Genomic DNA, 24,884 nt, shown 5'->3' on the forward strand with positions numbered 1-24,884 from the left:
ATCTAGGGCCACCTTGTCTGGTTTCAGTTCTCAGTGGGAATCTTTCAATTTTTCCCCATTCAGTATGATGTTGGCTGTGGGTTTGTCATATATAGCTTGTATCATTTTTAGGTAAGCCCCGTCTGTGCCTATTTTGTTAAGCGTTCTTAAAATAAAAGGGTGTTGAATTTTGTTGAATGCTTTTACTACGTCTATTGAGAGGATCATATGGTCTTTGTTTTTGCTTCTATTTATGTGGTGAATTACATTTATAGATTTGCATTTGTTGAACCATCTCTGAATCTCTGGGATGAAGCCCACTTGGTTGTGATGGATTATTTTTTTAATAAGCACCTGAATTCAGTTTGCTAGGATTTTGTTGAGAATTTTTGCATCTATGTCCATAAGCAATATTGGTCTGTAATTTTCTTTTCTTGTTTGCGTCCTTTCCTGGTTTTGGTATCAGGGTTATGTTGGCTTCATAAAATGTGTTGGAGAGGATTTCCTCCTTCTCAATGTTGTGGAATAGTTTCTGCAGGATAGGCACCATTTCTTCTTTGTAAGTCTGGTAAAATTTGGATGTGAAACTATCTGGTCTGGGACTTTTCTTTTTAGGAAGGATTTTTATTGCTGTTTCAATTTCAGTACTTGCTATTGGTCTATTCAGGAATTCTATTTCTTCCTGATTGAGCCTAGGGAGGTTGTGTGTTTCTAAGAATTTGTCCATTTCCTCCACATTTTCCAGTTTATGTGCATAAAGGTTTTTGTAGTATTCATAGATGATATTTTGTATCTCTGTGGTATCAGTTGTAATTTATTCTTTTTCATTCCTGATGAAGCTTATTAGAGTTCTTTGTTTTCTGCTTCTCATTAATCTAGCCAAAGGTGTGTCAATTTTGTTTATTTTTAAAAAGAACCAACTTTTTGTTTTATTAATCTTCTGTATTTTTTTGTTGTCAATTTCATCTAGATCTGCTTTGATCTTATTTATTTTACTTCTTCTGCTGGGTTTGGGGTCGGTCTGTTAATCCTTTTCCCATTCTTTGAAATGATTCATTAGATTGTCTATTTGTGATCTTTCTGTCTTTTGGATGTAGGCATTTATGGAAATAAATTTTCCTCTCAGGACTGCTTTAGCTGTGTCCCACAGATTTTGATAACTTGTGTTTCCTTTGTCATTTAGTTCAAAGAATCTTTTGATTTCCATCTTGATTTCTTCATTTGTGAAATAATCATTCAGCAGAAGGTTGTTTAATTTCCATGACTTTGTGTAGAGATGAGAATTTCTGTTAGGGTTGATTCTAATTTTATTCCACTGTGGTCTGAGAAGATGCATGGTATAATTTCTATTTTTTTAAATTTTTTGAGACATGCTTTGTGACCTAGGATATGGTCAATCTTAGAGAATGTCCCATGAGCTGATGAGAAAAATGTATATTCAGTGGTTTTTGAATCAAATGTTCTGTAAATGTCAGTCAGGCCCATTTGTTCTAGAGTTCTATTTGAGTTCATTGTTTCTTTGTTAATTTTCTGCTTGGAGGATGTGTCCTGTGCTGTCAGAGGGGTGTTGAAGTCTCCAGCTATTATGGTATTGCTGTTCATCATTTTGTTTAGATCAAGTAGTGTTTGCTTTATGAATCTGGGTGCACCTAAGTTGAGTGGATAAATATTTAGGATTGCTAAGTCTTCTTGTTGAATTGTACCCTTTACCATTATATAGTGACCATCTTTGTCTTTCATTACTTTTATTGGTTTAAAGACTAAGTTTTCTGAAATCAAAACCACCATGCCAGCCTTCTTTTTGCTTCTGCTTGCTTGAAATATTGTTTTACACCCCTTCATCTTGAGTCTGAACGCATCCTTGCAGGTTAGATGTGTTTCCTGAAGACAGAAGATACTTGGCTTGTGTGTATTGATCCATTCAGCCAGCCTATGTCTCTTTAGGGGGCAGTTCAAGCCATTCACATTTATTGAGAGAACTGATAGGTGGGGCAAATTTCTGTTCATCCTTTGAGTTTAACTTTGTTGCTTTGTTTTCTTTCTTGAGCCATTGTGGTATCTGGCCTTTGACCTTTAGATTTTGAGTGATTTTACACTAGTGAGTGTTTATTGTGTTGATCCATGTGTAACACTGTTTTGAGCATTTCTTAGAGGGCTGGTCTTGTCTTGGTGAATTCCCTCAGTCTTTACTTATTTGAGCATGTCTTTATTTCTCCTTTGTATACAAAACTTAGTTTTGCAGGGTACAAGATTCTAGGCTGGGCATTATTCTGTTTGAGAAGAGTGAGAATGTGGCCTCAGTGTCTTCTTGCTTGTAACATTTCAGTTGAGAAGTTGCCGTTATTCTGATGGGTTTTCATTTGTATGTTACCTGCTTCTTTTGCCTTACAGCTCATAGCAGGGCCTCTATAATTGATATTTTGGTCAGTCTGATGACTGTGTGTCGTGGTGTCTTCCTGTTTGCAACAAATCTCTCAGGAGTCCTTTGAGCTTCTTGTACCTGTATATCTAGATTTTTAGCAAGGCCTGAGTAATTTTCCTCTATTATATCCTCAAATAGCTTATCCAACCCTTGTGTATTTTCTTCTTAACCCTCAGGGATGCCTATGATTCTCATATTAGACTTCTTCACATAATCCCACATTTCTTGTAGGCTTTGCTCTTTTCTCTTATTTCTCTGCTCTATCTCTGTGACTGACTTATTTATTTGAAAGGTGTCATCAATCTCTGAGATTCTTTCTTCTGTTTGATCTTCCCTGTTCTTGAGGCTTTCCACTATGCTTTGTAATTCCTTGAAGAAATTCTTCATTTCCAGGAGTTCGGTTTGATTTTTGTTTAATATTTCAGTTTCTTTAGTGAATTTTTCTTCCAAGTCCTGGATTTTTTTTGTAGTTTGTTTGTGTTGGTTATCCATTTTTTCTTGCATATCATTGAGCTTTCTTACAATCCATGTTCAAAATTCTTCTGTCATTTTAGTGTTCTGAATTTGGTTAATGTCCATCGCTAGAGAGCTAGCATTCCCCTTTGCAGGTGTGCTTTCCGTTTGATTCTTCATACTTCCAGAATTCTTTTGCTGACTCTTTCCCATTTGGATCAGCTGTTGCTTCCCACTTTTTGGTTTTCATTTGGAAAACAACACGCCCTGTTTAGGCTCTGTTCCAGTAGGTGCTGTTTAGGAGCAAGCCAGATTGCAGCTGCTGCCTACCAGCCTAGGTGTGTGCGCTTCTACGGTTGCTTGATCTGCTGCTGGGGGAGCCGCTAATATGTTGTTCAGGGTTCTTCTTCCACAGTTGGGAGGCTGCTCCTGATGGGAGGGGTTACTTGGTGAGCCAATTGTGACCTCATGCCAGGATTTTTCTTCCCTGACCACAGACCCTCACTGTTGGCAGCTGACTGGAGGTGGAAATCCAGTCCCAGAGTTATGATCCTACTGGATGACCTAAATCTGTCTGACAAGCAAGATCACTGGGCTGTCAACTATTGATCTGTGCCAAGACCCCACGGATTCATGCTAGTCACAGAGGGAAAGTGGCTTTTCTTGTCTCTCCCTACCTCTAGGTGTGGAGCCTACTACTTTCTGCATGAAAGTTGCTGACTAGGGGAATGGGGTGGTGCCCCAGTCTGCCCAGTGCCCCAGAACCTGTAAATCCCATGGATGTTAGCCTCCCATGACTGGGGAAGTATTCAAAATTCACCCATCAAAACAGGTCTGGCTAGTTGACTATAGGTCATGTAAGGGTGGAGCTTGTTGTGAGAGTCTCTGGGCTCAGGGAAGGCAGCTGCCAGACACCATAGCATGCTGCAGTGTCTGGGTTGTGGACCCCAAATATTGCCACTCCTGCCCACAGAGCGCTAGCACTGGGGGTGACTGTTCAGGAGTTGACAGATGCCAGATTGGGGAGCTGAGTCATCAGGATGCCCCATTGTCTCTTTTATGTCACCCTCCCACAATCTCACACCTGTCCAGCAGGAGCTCTTGCTCTTTCTGACCTACCCTGAGCTGACCTATTCACCTGCAGCACTTTGCAGGTTAGAGTCCCCTTCTTAGTGTCCACCTCCATTGTTCTGGACCTGCTGACTGCCAGAGGCAAGTTGCCTGTCTCCTAACTCCTTCCAGTGGTAGCTCAGGCCAGTCCATCCTCTGTCCAGTGCAGTCCTGGAACAGAGCTCTGGGAAGTTCAAGATGCTTCCCACTATCATCTTCTCCATAAAGCCCATTTCCTGCCATGATTTTGCACCGACTTCAGGCAGGTCCCTGTCTGAGTGGGGTGGAAGTCAGTGGAGAAGCAGGACGTTCTCCTTTGGGTCAGATCCCACTGCACTCGCTGGCCAGGCCGGCACAGCCATCCCATGCTCTGTTCTCTATTGTTTGTCTTGCACTCTCCAGATTTCACAATCCTATCTCCCGTTCACCTTTTTTTCCCCTGTTTTATGTGTCCTATGCTGTTTCTCTGCTGATTCACAACACTGTTCTTGTAAGGGAGCAATCCACTCATGTGTAGCAGACTGAGATCTATACCTCTTTCTCTAGGAGCAGAAATCCAGGAGCTCACCTTTACTCCACCATTTTTCTACCCCCCTTTAAATAGTTTTTAATTTTAAATTTTGTTAATGTGCAAGAGAAGCCTTAGAAAAGTCTGGAATTTGATTACAATCCTAGAATTCTCTGAATTTCTAGGATCTTTTGGTAAATAAAGCAGTAGCAAATGTCACAGAATTTGCCAAGGTGTTTTGGCCAGGCCACTAGTAAATCTGATTTGTGGATGCTTGGGGAAAGATATGGGATGTGCATGTGTATGTATGTATGTTTATTGGGGAAGAGTCTATGGATTGTGTGCAAAGCATGTCAAAATTCACATGTACATCTAAGTTTGCACACTGACTTGCTAGAGGCTGTCTTAAAATCTCTTGCTTCTCCTTAGACTCTGTCTTAATGCCAATATTATTGGACCATTTCATCATGTAGCATATTCAAAGAAAACAGTGATTTTGAGGGACCACGTTATTATACTAAGCATTGTTTTAGAGTCAATACCATTACTTTCTTTCTCTCCTGACTTCTGAACCAATTGAAAAATTATACACAGAATTCAAGTAAATGAAAGTCAAAACATTACCCTTATTTTTAATGAAGGCTTTGGTGAATGCATATTTAGGCATTTCTCTGTCACTCTTGAGTTAGATTAGCCTAGCCACAGTGGGTGGCCCTACTGACTAATCACATACCTCCTCCCTATGAACCTTGCTGCCTGGAGGAGCACAGCAGAGTAGAATGCACCAGGACACAAAAGGACCTTGTAAGGATCATTGTGTACAGACAAGAGATGGCAAGAGAAAATTAGAATGGACTGAGCCTAGTTTCTCTTCCCCAAAATACCAATTGGCAAAGTGATCCTTCTGCCTCTGGAGAGAATGACTGAAGAGACTGGGATGGCCAGAGTGTGTCATGTGGAGTTCAGGACCCTCTGCATGGAAATGGTGTGGTAAATAACAGTTCCTGTGTGACGTTCACAAACCACAGTTCATTCCACATTTGTAGCTGTAACAGTTTTTGTTGCTTTTTAATTATGGGGATTATCCTGATATTTATTTCTTCATTTCAGAGAACAGAGTTTTTGACTACCTGAACAGATGGACTGCAAACAAACTTGATGCTGTTGTTGTAAGCGTGGAGTAAGAGAGTGATTTTCTTTGACTACTATGATTTTTGCCTTTACTACGTAGATGTTTGACTTCCAAATCAAATCAGCTATGCTTCAAATATAATTTTAAAAATTAATATATTTTACTTGTCAGCATTGCAACATAGACTGCTCCGCAAAGGGATTCAGTGTTCCATTATTTTCGCGTTATTGTAGGAATCTCTGAGTTACAGGCCAGGATGAGAATTGTTTGAAACACTGTTGCTCTAGACACATAAAACTTAGGCCTTATAAGGCCTTACTCGTGTCCCAAGTAACATAGCTGGACAAGGAAGTAAACTAACCATTATACATTTGGGATGTTGGGTTGTATTTGAACAGGTAAGAAAAGTTTAATTTCAGAATAATTTTTGTTTGGAGTGATGTAGGTGGTAAAGTTTGGGACCAGTTGAGAATTTTAAGCCACTCTCAGGAAAAGTTATCTTACACTCTGGATTTTGCCAAAAGGTACAAGAATGTCTTAGACGTGTTCAGTATTTTCTTACTTATATTGGTATGCAACACTCAGGATTTCTGAAATCCAGGATGCATTCTGAAATTCATCAACCATAGTGGGAAATTTTTTTTTCTTCCGCTTTTTCCCTAGTCTATAATAACAAGAAATAGAGACTTGTAATTCAATAATCCCTACAGGACTTGACATAGGTGTTTTTTTTTTTTTTTTTTTAACCTAGGAAGCTATAGAAGTTTAGAGAGAAAAGTGAAGATCTGATCATCCAGGGAGAGTATTTGCTATTATAGTTATTATGCTTACTGACAGTATATCAAAGAACTTCCTGTTTTTAGGGATATTTCTAATTTATAATATTAGGATATTCTTCTTTTTATCACCATAGCTTTTGATATAATATAAATCTTATTATTTTAAATCTTTCTTAATATAATGATATAAGCTTGTGCCTGGTTTATATAATCTATCTAATCCTTAGAATTTGTGTTGTTCTTTTCCCCAAAAAGTATAAATCTTCTCATTCTAAGTAAAGATACCAACATCTTTTTGATATATACCTATTATTTAGGATTTTCTAGATAGTTTGTAATAAAATTCTAAGAGCCTTTTCACCAACATTTAATATTAAGTGTAGATTTTTGCAAATTTTACCATTTGGAAGATCAAAAAGAAAAAGTTTAAGAACAGGCTACTGGAGGTATTTTTCTATTTTACTGGTCCACATGTATTGGGGAAAAATCCGTTTACAACCATTAAAATAATGATGTGATAATTTTCCTTACAAATGAATTTACCAGAAATAGACAAGCTCCATAGCATATTTAAATTTTATTTATATTTCAAAATTTTTATCTAGAATCAACTGCTGAGCATTACCTTTGATGAAGCATATGCATTTCCAGCTTGCAGAATTTTGACCTAGATCTTGAAAAAAATAGGACACTTGCCTAGAATATGCTTTTAGATGTGTTGCCTTCAAAAATTTATGGTGCTTTTTAAACAAGGGTGTAAAAAAATGTTTGCATCACCAATTACATTGAGAATGTGATGTAAGCTATAGAGACTCTCCAATCCAAAATACAGCTGGGCTAAAAACTTTGCTTCCAATCCTGAGAGAGTTCATCACACTCCCCTGACTCATCAAACACAATGCCATCCATTCACCTTAGGTATAAGAGTGAAAAAAACTTTATACTGATTTGCATTTTAATCAAGAGTTAATAGAAAACTCAGGCTTGGTTTTTAGAAGATTAAACAATAGGCCTGGTGTGAAATTGAATCTATTTGGTATTTGAGAGCTGGTTGGACAGATACAACCATAAATGCTTTATTGTTCTTTCTTGAAGCTATAGAAAAGCTCCTCAGCACAAATTTCCTGTTCCGTTTGAAGATGTCCTTACTGCAGTCAAGTTTTTTCTTCAAGATAAAATTCTTACAAAATATGGAGTGGATCCCACCCGAATCTGTATGTCAGGAGACAGTTCTGGGAGTGCTTTTGTAGCAGCAGTGACTCAACAGGTACATTATATATGTCTTTATGGTGGGAGGTAGAGGTTGAGGCTTATGTTTCCTCATAGATATTCAGTTCTTCCAGCATCATTTTTGAGAAAACCATTCTTTCCCTTTGAATTCCTGTGGCACTTGAGTAAACAATCATGTGACCTTAATGTTACTATTTCTGTATTCTTCTGATCTATTGATGTATATACCTATACTTGTGCCAATACTACACCGACTTTGACTTTATTCTTCCTTTTAAAAAATTGTTTCTAGTATCTCATATCTTTACCATTAAAATGTTAGAATATCTTGTCAATTTTTTAAAAGAATGGTTAACTGGATTTTGATTAGGATTGCATTGAATCTACAGATTCGGGGAGGATTGACATCTTAATAATATTGAGACTTCCAATTAGTATATGTGGCATATCTCATATTTTATTAGGTCCTGTCAAGTTTCTTAGCAATATGTTCCCATTTTCAGTGTAGACATCATGCACATCTTTTCTCAAATTTATTCCTGAGTTATTTTGTAAAAATTTCACATAAAATAATATTTTTCAAATGTTTATTGATAATATGTAGAAATACAATTGATTTTTATATTGGCCTTTTATGATTATGTTCTCAATAAATTCACTTACAATTTTAGTAGTTTTTTTTTTAAGTTTCCCAGGATTTTTCTAAACAAGCATATCTTCAACAACTAGAAACAGTTTTAATTCTTCCTTTCTAATTCTATGCCTTTCCCCCTCTTTTCTTTATTAGTGCACTGGCTAGGGCCTCCGGTACAATATTTAATATAACTGTCTGGCTTTGGATCTGAGGAGGAAATTATTCAGTTTTCATCAACAAATCTGATGTTAATTGGAGGCTTTTCATAGTTAGCTTTTGTCAGATTGAGGAAGTAATTTCTATTCCTAGCTTGCTGATAGTTTTCATACAAACAAGTATTGAATTTGCCAAATGTATCTTAATACATCTATTCAGATGATTATGTGATTTTTCTTCCTTATTCTTTTAATGTGGTAAATTATGCCAATGGACTTTCAAATGTTAAATTATTCTTACATTCTAGGCATGAGCCTCACTTGGTCATGATGAATTAAAATTTTTATATATTGCTGGTTTTGATTTGCTAGTTTATTAAAAATCTTTTTTTAAAAACTCTGTCAAGTTTTGATAGAAGGGTTATACTAGCCTCATTAAATAATTTGAGAAACTTTCAAACTCCTCTATTTTCTTTTTTTCTCTTTTTGACATTTTTATTGAGGTATAATTGAGAAATAAAAGATTATATTAATATATATTTAATATGTACAACATGATGGTTTGGGATACATATGCATTGTGAAATGATTATCACAAACAAGCTACTTAACATATCCATCACCTCACATAGATTCCATTATATTGTGTGTGGTGAGAACATTTAAGATCTACACTCTTAGCAAATTTCAAGTATACAATACAGTATGATTAACTATAGTCACCGTGCTGTACATTAGATCTCCAGAGCTTATTCATCCTGCATAGTTGAAACTTTGTACCCTTTGACCAATATCTCCCCACTCACCCCTGTCACCTTGCAACTACACCCCTAGCCCCTGGCAACCACTATTCTACTCTCTGCTTCTATGAGTTTGACTTTCCCGGATTCCACAAATAAGTGAGATTATGCAGTATTTGACCTTTTGTGCCTGACTTATTTCACTTAGCATAATGACCTCCAGATTCATCAAATGTTGTCATATAAATGACAGGATTTCCTTCTTTTTAAAGACTCCATAATATTCCATTGTGTGTGTGATGTCTATGCATATAGATGCACATACACACCACATTTGCTTTATCCATTTGTCCATTGACAGGCACTTAGGTTGATTTCATATCTTGGCTATTGTGAATAATGCTGCAATGAACATGCCTGTGCAATTATCTCTTCACATTACCGATTCTGTTGTCTTTGGATATCCACTTAAAAGTGGTATTATTGCATCATATGGTAGTTCAGTTTTTTTAAATCTTTGAGGAAACTCAAAAAATACTGTTTTCCATAATGGCTGGATCAATTTACATTCCCACCAACAGTGCATAAGGGTTCCTTTTCCCTACATTCTTACCAACACTTGTTATCATTTGTCTTTTTTGATGTTTTAACAGATCTGTGAGGTGATATCTCTGTTGAGCACTTTTTCACGTACTGTTGACCATTTGTATGTCTTCTTTTGAGAAATGTCAACTCAAGCTCATTGCCCATTTTTTAACTGAGTTATTTATTTTCTTGCTATTGAGTTCTTTATACATTTTGGATATTAACCGCTTATAAGATGCATGGTTGGTAAATATTTTCTCCCATTTTCTCTTCACTGTGTTTGTTGATTGTTTCCTTTTCTGTGCAGCAGCTTTTCAGTTTGATGCAATCCCATTTGTCTATTTTTGTTACCTGTACTTTTGGGGTCATATCCAAAAGTATCATTGCCAAGACCAATATCAAGACATTTTCCCCTAAGTTTTCTTTCAGTAGCTTTATGGTTTTCCTTAAGTTTTAAATCTTTGATCCATCATTTTGAGTTGATTTTTGTATATGGAATAAGATGAGGGTCCAATTTCATTCTTTTGCATGTGGATATGCAGTTTTCCCAACACCATTTATTGAAGAGATTATCTTTTCTCCTTGTGTCTTCTTGGCACCTTTGTCAAAGTTCAATTGACCACTGTTATGGTTTGCTTTGTTCCTGACAAAACTCATATTGAAATTTGGTCCTCAATGTGACAGTATTGGGGGGTGGGGCCTAGTAAGAGGTGTTTGGGTCATGAGGATGGATGCTTCATGAATACATTAATGCCTTCCAGAAGGAGTGAGTGAGTGAAAATGTTGTTTCACTCAAGGGGGTGGATTAATTCCTGAGATAGTGGGTTGTTACAAAGAGGCTGACTTCCTTGGTTTCTCTTTCTTGCTTCCTTTCTCACGAAGTGATCTCTTTGTACACACAGCCTCCCTTTCCACTTTCCTCCATGGATTGAAGTAGCCAGAGGCCCTTACTGGATGTAGCTGCCCAATTTTGAACTTTCCAGCTACCAGAACTATGAACTAAACAGTCTTTTCTTTATAAATTACCCTGTCTCAGGTAATTTGTTATAGCAGCACCAAATGAACCAAGACAACCATTTATTTCTTGATTCTCTATTTTGTGTCTTTGGTCTATATGTCTGTTTTTAAGCCAGTACCATACTGTTTTAATTATTATAGCTTTGTGGTATATTTTGAAATTGGCTACTGTGATGCTTTCAGCTTTGTTCTTTTTACTCAAGATGGTGTTGGCTATTCCAAGTCTTTTGTGGTTTATATAAATTTTAGGATTGTTTTCTCTATTTCTATAAAAAATATTATTGATTGGAATTTTGATAGGGATTGCATTGAATACTCAAAGGGATCACTTTGGGTAGTATGGACATTTTAACAATATCAATTCTTCAAATCCATGAACAAGTGTCATCTTTCCATGTATTTATATCTTCTTTAATTTCTCTCAATATTTTATAGTTTTGTGTGTACAGATCTTTCACCTCCTTAAATTTTTCCTAAGTATGTTACTTATTTATTTATTTTTAATGCTATTGAAATGGGATTGTTTTCTTAATTTCTTTTTCAGATAGTTAGCTGTTAGTGTATAGAAATGCAAATAATTTTTGGTTGTTGATTTTGGATCCTGCAACTTTACTGAATTTTTTACTTGTTCTAACAGGTTTTTGGTAGAGTTCCTAGGGTTTTCTATACATTAATATAAAATCATGTAATCTGCAAACACAAACTGTTTTACTTCTTCCTTTCTGATTTGGATACATTTTATTTCTGTTTCTTAAATAATTGCTCTGATTAGGTCTTCCAGTGCTTTACTGAATAGATGTGGTGAGAATGGGCATCCCGGTCTTGTTCCTGATCTTGGAGGAAAAGCTTTCAGCTTTTGACCATTGAGTATGTTGTTGGCTATGAGCTTGTCTATATGAACTTTAATGTTGAGGTGCATTCCTTTGTACCTAATTTGTTGCATTTATAATGAAAAGATACTAAATTTTGCCAAGTGCTTTTTCTGTATCTTTGAGATGATCATGTGATTTTTATCCTTCATTCTGATAATATGGTGTATCACATTGATTGATTTACATGTATCAAAGTGTCCTTGCATCCCACTTGGTCATGGTGTATGATCCTTTTAATATGTTGTTGAATTTGGTTTGCTAGAATTTTTGATTCTGTGTTCATAAGGGACAGTTTCTCAGCCTATCCTTGCCTTTCATGACCTTGACATTTTGAACAGTGGTTTTTTGTTTTTGCTGCTATTTACTCATGTCAACTTTCTACATCTACACATCTAGGTTGATAAGTTCATCTATGAATCTGTGTTCATAACTTTCTCCACCTGGGCATTTATGTTTATAAGGGATAGTTTGCTAGCCTTTCTTTGTTGTTCATGGCCTTGAAATTTTTAAAGATTGCTGTGTTTTTCCTGATTTTTACTTGTTATGTCAACTTACTTTACCTTTCTATAGAAAAAACATGATGAAACTAGTCTTCTTTAGACTTCTTTTTGAGAAATACTTCTATGTACTTTTAAAAATATGACTTTAGATGTAAAAACTTGAAGCAAAATATTATGCCAGGTACCTCTCCATTTATTTATTTTTAAAAAATTTTTTTCTTCTTAAGTATTAAAATAAAACATTCAGGGTTAGAGTACTTAGAGGAAGTTTAAATACATATTTATACATATTTACATATATGTATATATACATATACATGCAAATATATGTGTATACACATATGTATGAGTACATATGCACACATATGCCTATATGTATATATTAATCTGCAACATCACACACACACACATACACACACACAAAGCCCTATTATGGAGCCAAAATGGCAGTGATAGCAAAGCCTCACCCTTGGTTTTACACCCTGCACCTCCATTCAACCCAACTGTTCCACTTTAATTCCCTTCATGTTTAGAGTTTCAGGTAAACTTTTTTAGGGGAAAAATAAGAGAATCTCATTGCCAAAGAGAATGTTTGCTAACCACTAGACTTATTGATTTCTGACAACTGTTCCAACCTGAACTAATATTCTATTAATTTGAAATTTTATGTCACTTATTGGAAAGATTTTGCTGGAGTGGGGTGGAGAGTAAGATGAAGAGTGAAAATTAGAGAATGCCCTGCCTGTTTAGAGATCATTATAATAATTCCTATGCAAAGTTGTATAGAAGTCCTATCATAAATTTTATCTGAAACCAGTTTTGTGGATTCTGAAAGCTGTCCAACAATTACCCAATAATGATCAAACTACACCTGCCACACCTGTAATTCCTGCTTGCACATTTGTAATATTTACTTGGCTTTTCAAGTGAGGAAAGCATAATTGAAATAATGATTGGATGTAGCCATAGAGACTTATGAAAATGTGAAAACCCTATCTTTTAGCTTTCCTGCAGCACAATACTAAATATTAACACAGGCACCCAAAAAAAATAAAAAAATAAAAAAGATGTGAATCTCAGTAAACCCTATAGGACAGTGCAAATTTAAACGTTCTGATCTATCTGTTTACAGAGATTGTTATAGCTCAAAATACTGCATCAGAACTCAGTATGCTTAGTTAGCATTTAAACAGATGATCTTCTTTACCCTTTTTATTTATTTTTATGAATATACTTTAAGTTATTTGTTCTTCATGGACTGCTTAACTTTCTACGTAAGTTAAGTTTTCATCAAAAAGTTTTACTTCCTGCACTGGATTTATTCTGGGCCGTCAGAAGTAATATTTATTTCATAATTATTATAAAGCATATTTTTCCAATATCTTATGATCCTGTGATTGATATTATGTTATAGATTATAGTAAAAAAATCAATGTCAATAAGAATTCAACACTGAGAGGCAATACTTTTTTGTACCCTGAAAAGACTTCAAGAGGAAATATGAGATTTGTTTTTCTTTTATGTATATCAAAAAATGATTCATAGTTTTTAATTCACATTATAAAATATTTTATCATGGATTAGGAGAAAAAATATTTTACATTTTTTTCCTGGACTTTGCCCATTTTTCAATTATATTCCCATTATTGTAAAGTAATGAATATCTTTCACTTATGACTAGGAGATTTTCTGGCAACATCACTATGGATGCTAAAATCACTAATGTAGCTTGGTGGTCACAATGATCTGGATGATCACTATGGTCAAGGAAACTTTTGTGGACATAGTGACTTAATCTTTAGAGGAAAAAATATTTTTAAAATTTAATTATAGCATTTAAATCCAATTTCACAGCTACATTTTATTTTAAAGTAATCTATGCAATACTTGTATTCATTTAGGATCATAGATACCTTCTTAATTTCAGAGAATAATGTGATTTAATTCAATACTTTAAAGAAATTATTAAGTCATTCTGTTTTAGATTTAAATATATATATATTTCAATGTAGGTGATTTATAAAAGATGTTCTATATCTCTACTTATTCAGGTCGATAGTTTTGGCCTTTTTAAATATACTATTCCTATTAATTTTTATCATTTATCATAAGGTTGTAATAAAGTCTCCTGATCTTATTTACAACAATATTTCTATGGCATCTCAGTGCCATATTTCTATGGCTATATATGATCTTACATATCAGATACTTCTTAAAAAATATAAAAAATTATTTTTTCAAAACAATTTTAATAGCAAATATTAATCAGAAATGATTGCTAATGGTGATGCTTTTTCTGTAAAAAAAAACATGATTGACATGCAGCATCCTTAGACATGAGATGATTTTCATTAGTATGTATGCTAGTTTCCGTCATTTTTGTTTGTTTGCCTCTGTGTAATCACAGCATCTCAATGCTATACAGGCCACCTGAAATTCCATTAAAAACAGAAATATCTGTCTTCTGTTACTTTGAATCTTGCTTCACCATTGCTCTAAAAGCTTCTATCCATGTGTGCTAACTGAATAAGATGAATTGCATAAGCTTCTGTGAGGGCCTGCAATGGGATCTGTCATTATCTGTGAGGTCTTGGACCGAGTAACCCTCTCCTAATACTGAGAGAGATTTCTCAACTATTCTACTATGGGTCAGTTAGCAATAGCTCTTTCTCTCTTATTTCTGTCAAGTGGAATACACGTCTAGGGAAAGTAATTTGTCTTGGGATGTACTTCCTCATCCCAGGAAAAGAAATATCTCAATATGATTGCTAGATTAAATAAAATACTGGCTAACTTCCTCAGGTCTGTAAAACTAAAATATCCTTATCATCAACAGTGCAAGCCTAAAATTTGTAGGGCTATTACTCTTTGACATTCAAAAGCTGTTCATCTGATAGACTATTACAGCAAAGTTGCTTTACTTGGTAGTGGACAGATGGAGGTCAATTTGGCAGTTAAGAAAGTTGTTTTGCTCCAACATGACATCAGAAATTAAGCCATCATAATTTTGTCTTTCTCAGGTTTGGGATAATTATTTTTCTTCTCACCATTGGTGACAAGAGTTCACAATAATGTAATTAATTTGTCACTAACTTACATCCTTACCTTTTAACATGAACTCATAACAGATAATAGAACTATACTTATATCCATGCTACAGAATTTTAGATTCCAAGTGGTCCACGATTATGTTGACAGTAATTTTAATGAAGCACTATTTTTCTTAAGTAGCTGGGTTATTTTACGTGGAAGTTTAAGGGTAAGGGATGGTTATATTAGCCAGATAAAGAATACTATGCAAAGAATCTCCCTTTGTCTCTTTCTCTCTCTCTTTCTTCCTGATCCCTCTCTCTCCTCTAAAAGACTTCTAATTTAAAATTAGTTTTTATTGACAAGCTTATTTTTTCAGTCTGTTATCTATAGTGTGAAACATATTTTCTTAAACAAATAATGGCCAAATGGCTCCCAGGTATACACCTCCTTTAAATCCTGTATTACTTCTAAAACCAATACAAAAAACAACCAACCATCAGGCACAATTTCTCTTCATATGTTTACGTGTTTATTGTCTTCTCTTTTGTTTTTTTTATTATTGAAAATTATTCCTCCACCTCTGCTGGGTTGTTTTCCTCTCATCTCCCACCTCTTCAGGGATCTTTCTCTAAAAGTTGTAAAATTTTTGTCCACTATCTTCAAAATCTCTAACTTTATTTGCTCTTTCACTTTAGTATGTAACCATATTTAGGCTTTCTCATATTAAAAGAAAAAACAGAAAAGAGAGACAAAGCTAATAAACCTTTCTTAACCATTTATCCAATGTTCTTTCCTATCACTAGTCTTTCTTTATATATCCAACTTCAATTAATATCAAATTATACTCCCATTTCCCACACCCTCATAATGTGTATCTTCCTCAGTCATCACTTTGTGTTTTACTCTGGCCATTCCTTCTAACTTGCTGAGGCTAAGTTTGTCAATGACCTCTTTTTTTCCCCTAAATCCAAGGACATATTTTGTTATTCACATTTTAAATAACCTCTTTTCATCATTTAAAACTCTTGCCAACCTTTATCTTAGAAAACTCTTCCTTTCTATGGCATCTGTAATAGCACCCTCTCTTTGTTCTCCTCTAACCTTTCTTCCATTGAATTTTATGTGAAGTGAACTTCTCTGTATTCCTTTAAATTTGGTATTTCCTAGGCTACAATCCTTGATCATTCTATCTTTTATCTCACTCTCTGCCTGATTTATCTGATGAAGACTCTCAAATCTATACCTTTTACTGAAAGCACCACTCTCCTGAGCTTAAAACCCACATATCCAAATAGATTTCTATACCTAGATACTCTATAAGCTTCAGAAACACCTCCAGGCAAACCTATTCTATATTATCTTTACATCATCAGTAGAAGTTTACACATATCTACAGTACAGTTATTATCTTATTACTTGTTGCATGTGCAAATCACCAACCAAACTCTAAGTGTTTTGGAATCTGAGACAACATTTTTTTTTAATCTCTGTATTTCCAAATCATGGCATCATACCTGTGCTCTTGCTGTCTTCTTCCTCTGCCCTTCAGAATATCTCAGGGTTTAACTGCTCTGCCACTCTTCAACCTACTATGATTAGGAACTTTATTTAACTGGACCCATTGTGTAACAGAACACAGTCTCACAGATTATCCTCAGTGTGTCTCTGTGGAGCAAATTTAGAGATTAAATAAAGACACTGGGTCGGAATGTCTATGAAATCAGTGACGATTGATTGCTTATCTTTGGAATTAGGTATATTTGGTTTTGCTAGTTGCCAGAGCAGGGTGTGGGTGGATTGATTTTTCTTCTCTTTGTTTATGTAGTCACTGTCTGTTTCTTTCCTTGGCTCCTTGTCCAAAGAAATAAAAGAAATCCATAGATTCCACATTAGAGGAAAGGAGGAAAGTATGGTAAGAGATAAGGTTAGAGAGGTTGGCAGAGGCAAATTATGGACGGGTATTGTGAGACTTTTTTACTTGACTCTAAGTCATTGAAGAGTTTTAATTACATTTGTGCTAAAAAAATACTGTTGCAAATGGAGAGTAGATTGGAAAGTGGGATAGAGTGGAAAAGAGAGTGGTAGGAAAAGAAATGCAATACTCTGTGCAACAAATAGAATGCCATAAATTAAGGTGGTGGCAGTGAGAATGGAGAAAAGTGGATGAATTAGTGAAATATAAGTAAGAGTTTACAGGCCTGGGAGCTATTTGGTTTGGGAGATTATTAATAAAGACGAGTCAAGTAGCATGGATGGGAGGATGAGTTTGAGGGTTTTGTGATGTAAACAAGAAGAAATTAAATGTCTCAAGATGTCTTCCTGAGAAAACTGCTCATTGAATATTAACGATCATGACATCTCTAAAACGTGGATGGGTTCTGTTCCAAAGTGAGCTTCTGGGAGCTAGGTCTGTGTTTGAAACATCTGGTCAAAACGTCTATTCAAGAGAAATAAGTGAAATGAAAATAGAGAATTTGATAATAGATCAGATTGAGCAAGCAATTGAAATGATGAAAAGAAACAGTGTATGACAATGCTCTGCTATTATAGAGTAATACTTACATGAAGTTGGGGGCAGGGTATGTTTTTCAGAAGGCTTTTGAGTTTAGAGCCGTGGTTTATACACAGGTTATTAAGATGCCTACCCAGACACCATCTCTGCATCCTCAAATGAAATGGAGCCAAGCCAATATTTCCCATGGTTTGCTTGCTGGATGATCAACAAACATTTTCTGAAGCATTTCAAGGACAGACTGATGGGTTTATTTTACATTTGTTTCAATGATAACAATACACATAGTCAACATTTACTGAGTGTTTGCCATATGCTCAGAACTGTCCTTTAAATGCTTATATAAGCCCCATAAAAACCATATGTCATATTTACTAATATTATTTTAATTTTAGAGATCAGGAAACTAAGGTTTTATGAGGTTAAGTAACTTGTTTAAAGTATGGAGTTAATGTGTCGTAAATCCAGGGCTCAAACTGAGATATGAAAATGTTAACGACTAAGCAACACTGATTTCAGGTCTTCCTTCCTATTTGACTGGGCATTGCTCCTGGATGTGGTATCACCATGAGTCTAGCACTTTTGAGTGTATTACTGTCTTGTTTTTAGGACATAAAGTGGGAAATGAAATTTTTGAGGGAGAAATAAGGCCCAGGGAAAGACAGGGTAAATTTGCAAGGAGGAAAGCAGGTTGATCATCTTGGAATCTTTGAAGGGCTCTATCTATTAATAGTTTGTGTTGGAGTTTTTCAGCTCCAGCATGATTGAAATACCTGCACTAGGAGGGAAAAAATCCTCCTGTATTGGAAGTTCTTCATGGTGATTCATAATCTATATAGATACTCATTGACTGTATGTTGTTGGAACTGGGTATGGGGTGGGGTAGGGGTGGTTGATGGAAAGGAAAATTAGTAGGGGTAGCAATCACTATTGCTATTGAAGTTTAGGTGGTCTGGATTGAAAATAACAAGTAAGCTAAGTTTGGTTAGCAAAACTTAATCACTAGTGAAGTAGAAACTTCTCTAATAACAAATTAATATTTTGCATGCATCCATCCTTCCTTGGATGACAGGCCATGGATAAGTTGGTGTGGACATGCAGGACTTCGAATAACACACACTAAAACTAGGGAGCTAGATGGTAGTGTTCCTTGTGAACCAGTGATTGGGTTAAGAAGGGCTGTGGATGATGAGGGGCAAAGTGCAGGGTTTGTAATATAGCCACTTGGAAGGGGGAACCTACCATTGTAAGACAGTGCCATGCTTTTTAGATGGTCACAGGACACTTGGGGTATGGGAGAGCATTCAGTAATGCCTCAGACTGTCTGGAGTGGACTTTATGCTAAGCACAGGTGTCCATGGCAGATTACTGCCTTTAATGGGCTTCACAGTTGAATCGTGAAATAACACAGGGCATAAAGTCAGGGAGAGTCCCTTCTCTGACAGATCTTTTGAAATAACACAGTCAGACAAAAGTAAAGAAAAAAGAATAAAGAGGAATGAGCAAAAGCTATGTGACATATGGGATAAAATAAAGTGATAAAATATTCAAATTGTCAGAGTCCCAGAAGGTGAAGAAAAGGTGAAAGAGTTAGAATATCTATTTTAAGAAATAATAAGTAAAAATTTCAGAAGCCCAGCAAGAGATTTAGACATCCCAATATAGGAAGTTGAGATATCCCCGAATAAATATAATGTAAAAAACTTTTCTGTACAACACATTATAGTTAAAATCTCTAAAGTCAAAGACAGAGAGAGAATGCTAAAAACAAGAGAAAAGCATCAAATAATCTATAAAGGAACTCTCATTAGACTACCAATGGTTTCTCAGCGTAAACCTTATAGGCCAGGAGAAAATGGGATGATATTCAAAGTGCTGGAAGAAAAAAACTGCCAACCAAGAGTATAATTCCCAGAAAAGTTATCCATCGTAAATGAAGGAGAAGTAAAGTCTTTCCTAGATAAGCAAAAGCTGAGGGAATTCTTCACCACTAGAACAGCCCTATAAGAAATGCTTAAAAAGTCCTATGCCCAGAAATGAAAGAATAATACCTACCATCATGAAAATACACAGAAATATAAAACCCACTGATAGTAGAAATGCACAAGCAAGGAATAAAAAAATTAAAACGTTACCACTATAGAAAAACCACCAAACCACAATGGTAAAAAATAACAAAGAAAGGAACAAAAGATAGAAAACAGCCAGAAAACAAACAATAAAATGACAGGAATAAGACCCCACATAGCAATAACAATCTTGACTGTAAACACATTAAACTTCCACTTAAAAGATATAGACTAGCTTAATGGATGAAAAAAACATGATTCATCTGTATGTTGCCTACAAGAAACACATCTTACCTGTCTTCACCCAACATATAGACTGAAAGTAGAAGGATGGAAAAAGATATCCCATGCAAACAGAAACAAAAAGTTATCAGCAGTGGCTATACATATATATATATATTTGGATAAAATATATATATTGTGTATATATTGAGTGGCTATATATATTTGGATAAAATAAACTTTAAGCCAAAAACAGTAAAAAGTGACAAAGAAAGTCATCACGTGATGATAAAGGGGATCATCTCAGAAAGAGGATGTAACAATTCTATAATAAAATACACCCAACAGCACAGCACCCAGACATATAAATCCAATATTATCAAATCTAAAGAGAGAGACTATAATGCAGTAATAGTTGGAGACTTTAACATCCACTCTCAGCATTAAACAGATCGCTTAGACAGAAAATTAACAAAAAAATTTGGATTTAAATTATGCATTAGACCAAATGGACCTAATAGTTGTTTATAGAACATTTCATCCAACAGCTATAGCATACACATTCCTCTGATCAGCACATGGAACGTTCTCCAGGATAACCCATGTGTTAAGCTACAAACAAGTTACAACAAGTTTTAGAAAATTAAAATCATATCAAATATCTTCTCAAACCACAGTGGAATAAAACTAGAAGTCAGTAACAATAGAAACTGTGGAAACTGTACAAATTCATGGAAATTAAAAAATATGCTTTTGAATATCCACTGGGTCAAGGAAGAAATTAAGAAGGGAAGAAAAAAAATCTTGAAACAAACAAAGAATGAAACATAACACACCAAAACCTATGGGATATAGCAAAAGCAGTCCCAAGAGAGAAGGTTATAGGAATAAGCACCTACATCAAAAAATATAAAAGGTTTCAAATACACAATCTAACAATGCACCTTAAGGGACTAGAAAAGCAAGAACAAACCAAATTCAAAATTAGTAGATGAAAAGAAATATAAAGATCAGAGCAGAACTCAACAAAATAAAGACAAAAAATACAAAGGATCAATGAAATGAAAAGTTGGTTTTTGGAAAAGATAAGCAAAATAAACCACTTGCTAGATTAACCAAGAAAAAAAGAAAGAAAACCCAAATAAAAAAAATCAGAAGTGAAAAAGGGAATAATATTTCTGAAATAAAATAAAATAAAATAAAAAAGAAGGAAAACTCTTACATACTGTTGGTGGGAAGGTAAAGTAGTATAGCACTATGAAAAACAGCATGGAGCTGTATCAAAAAACTAAAAATAGAACCACTGTACAATGGACCAATCTCACTACTGGATATTTTTGCAAAGGGAAATAAATCAGTATAACAAAGGGATACCTGTACTTACAGGTTTGGTGCAGCACTATTCACAGTAGCAAAGAAATGGAATCAACCTAAGTGTCCAACCATGGATGAAAAGATAAAGAAAATGTGGTATATATACACAATAAAATATAATCAGCCATGATAAAGAATGAAATCATGTCATCTGCAGCAACATGAATAGAACTGGAGGTCATAATGTTAAATGAAATAAGCCAGGCACAAAAAGACAGATAGCACATGTTCTCACTCATATGTGGGAGCTAAGAAAGTTGATCTCACAGAGGTAGAGAATAGAATGATAGATACCAGAGGCCGGAAAGGTGTGTGAGTGGGGGAGGGGAACAAGAAAGGTTGGTTAATGGGTACAAATATACAGTTAGATAGAAGATGTAAGTTTTAAGCTTCTATAGCAGAGCAAGGTAACTATAATTAGCAACAATGTATTGTATATTTCAAAGTAGCTAGAAGAGAGAACTTAAAATAATCCCAACATATAGAAATGATAAATACTCAAAGTGATGGATACCCCAAATACCCTGATTTGATCATTACACAGTCTATGCATGTAATAAATACTCACATGTATCCCATAAATATGTAAAATATTATGTATCAATTTTTTTAAAATTATAAATCAGACAATGTTCTCTTATCTGATCTTTCATCATTTTCATACTATATTAAATATTTTACTATCTTAGGCCCAGTAAGGAAACAAATAATAACTTAGATATCATGTTAATGTTTGTAGAATTCAAAATGAAATAGAAAGATCCATTATGAATATTTTATATGATAAGGAGAAAGTGCTAATTAGCCTGAAAGAGGTAAAAGAGATTTGTATATGTGGTCTCTGTTTTTTTTCTTAGATTGGTGAGATTCAGAGTGGGATGACTGAGTGTAGGATATTGATGATAATCTTCTTTGGTTAGTATATCATCTACTTAAAGGCACTGGGGAGAGATTTGGGATCTAAAGGAGTTTCTGTCAGAGAACTTTGTTTCATTTCATTTTCATTCTACAGTTGTTAAACCTCTAGCATCTTGGAAGTGCATTGTGAAGGTGGTAGGATCCCATCTCCCTTTCTGAAGTGGCTCTTGGGTTTCAATTTAGTTCCTCCTTTGAGCCTAGCCAGCCACTGTGATGAGAGGTTGACTTAGAGACATACTCTGGTACAGAGGTTTTTACTTGGTGCAGCATCAGGTATTTCCATTTGTCCAGATGCCATTGTTGTAGATGCCAGACTCTAGCTGAGACAATTATTCCTGGCAGATTAATTCAAGGTTCTCCCCTGCAGTCTACAGGGTCACTGACTTCAAAATGCCCTTTCTCTTTGTAAAGGAAAAGAAACTTCTTATCAAATATTCCACAGTTTGCCCTTGCACATCGAACTTTGTGAACATCAACAAGTTTTTTCATAATTTTCTATGTCTTGTTTCCTAAACACTGCACCATTCTCTCATAAGATGTTTATCAACTGGCTTTTTTTTTTTTTTTTCAGTTTGGTCCTTGTACTTTTGCATTTGGATAATGTTTCTTAAAAATTATGGTGTGGGCCGGGCGCGGTGGCTCACGCCTGTAATCCTAGCACTCTGGGAGGCCACAGTGGGTGGGTCGTTTGAGCTCAGGAGTTCGAGACCAGCCTGAGCAAGAGTGATACCCCATCTCTACTAAAAATAGAAAGAAATTAGCTGGACAACTAAAAATATATATATAGAAAAAATTATCCAGGCATAGTGATGCATGCCTGTAGTCCCAGCTACTTGGGAGGCTGAGGCAGAAGGATTGCTTGAGCCCAGGAGTTTGAGGTTGCTGTGAGCTAGGCTGATGCCACGGCACTCTAGCCTGGGCAACAGAGTGCGACTCTGTCTCAAAAAAAAAAAAAAAAATTATGGTATGATGTTGAGAATGTTTGCCTAGCAGCCATAAAAATTATTTTAAAATTGTACTAAATTTTTAAAAATATAAAAAATTTTAAATATCTTTAAAAAATTTTAAATAAGTTGATATTATTTAATAGTTATATTTATTCCATTCACCTTTATTACTTTAGTCAAGATGAGTTTTTACAAACACATAAACTGTCAATTTCCCCCAGAAATATAATATTTAGGATTTGGTTATTTCCATTGTTGACTTTTGACAAAAAAAATTATTATATGTGTCTTTCTCCTCTTGTGACTTACTGCCTCTATTTATCTCTCCCTTCCCCCCTCATTCTTTCTCTTTTTTTCCTAACACACACAACCAATATTTTAAAAACTTTAATGTTGAAATGGCTTTGACATTTTTGAACTATTGATAGATATTACAAATATTTTGAAAATAATTATGATATGTCACATCAATGTATGTAGACTTGTTTACCTCATGATTGCTTAAGTGATTAAAAATAAATTTCATTCCTCTGGCATTTTGGAAATTTTTGCCTGACAGAATATCATTATATTTTTTTCAGATACAGAATGATCCTGAAATGAAACATAAAATCAAGACACAAGCTTTAATTTACCCAACATTACAGATAATTGATTCCTATCTACCATCTTTCCGAGAAAATGAGCATGGTATACTTCTGACAAGGGACCTGGCCATAAAACTTGTGAGTTCATATTTAACTGACGATGAAACATTTCCCCAGGCAGTAAAAAGAAACCAATACATGCCTCTGGAGTCAAAACATCTGTTTAAGTTTGTTAACTGGAGTATTCTTCTTCCTGAGAAATATAGAAAGGACCATGTTTATACTGAACCAATTCTTGGAAGCCCTGGTTATTCATTGCCAGTACTTACGGATGTCAGAGCATCGCCCTTGTTGGCCAATGATTCCCAGTTACAGAATTTGCCACTAACCTATATTCTTACCTGTGAATATGATATCTTAAGAGATGATGGACTTATGTTTGTTTCGAGACTTCGAAATGTTGGAGTTCAAGTTACTCACGACCATATTGAGAATGGAATTCATGGAGCTTTATTATACACAGTACCACCACTTTATTTACATCTAGGTTTTAGGATAAGAGATATGTATATTAGTTGGCTGGATAAGAATTTATAAATATATAATGTATATGTATGGCCCCTAACTTAGTGAGTTGTAATTTGTGACATTTTGTAGTTGTTGTGCAAAGACAAATGTCATTTGTGCTGTCTAAATCTAGATTTGAATCAGTTGTAACAGTTACTGTGTGTCCTTGAACACTTAGACGGGGCTGAGGAAGAATTTAATTTTCAAGGACATATTTGCTACAAATATATAATAAATCCTTTTGAGAGAATTCATTCAGGAATTCAGAAGCAGCAGAAACCTGCTTATAAAAATAATTTTTGGTTGTGTTTTTTTCTCCTAATTTAAAATAAATAAATGACAAAAAAAAATTCTGACTTGCAGACCGTGCGTATGTAAAATGTGGTAATTCTGCCTATTTCCCCCTTACTTGTAATTTATTATAATTATGTTGATCCTAATAGGGACCAACATTGATTAAAGTTGAGAAATAAGAATGATTATTGGCAAATTAGGGAATATAGTTCTCAGATAGGCACAAAAATTGTAGTAATGAGTGG

At 35.0% G+C, this 24,884-nt stretch overlaps 1 protein-coding gene across 1 annotated transcript in view; it reads left to right on the forward strand.

Annotated features, from left to right (window-relative positions):
• AADACL2 (arylacetamide deacetylase like 2) overlaps positions 1–24,623 on the forward strand; it is a 37,477-nt gene extending 12,854 nt beyond the window's left edge. Inside the window, exons 3-5 of the mRNA XM_045556179.1 lie at positions 5,583–5,652; positions 7,479–7,650; positions 23,773–24,623. Of these exons, the coding sequence (XP_045412135.1) occupies positions 5,583–5,652; positions 7,479–7,650; positions 23,773–24,375 (845 nt within the window). The 3' untranslated portion in view covers positions 24,376–24,623. The remainder of the gene's footprint in view (positions 1–5,582; positions 5,653–7,478; positions 7,651–23,772) is intronic.
• Positions 24,624–24,884: the final 261 nt, after the last annotated feature.

Source organism: Lemur catta, chromosome 1, assembly GCF_020740605.2.
Source record: "Lemur catta isolate mLemCat1 chromosome 1, mLemCat1.pri, whole genome shotgun sequence".
Lineage (NCBI taxonomy): Eukaryota > Metazoa > Chordata > Mammalia > Primates > Lemuridae > Lemur > Lemur catta.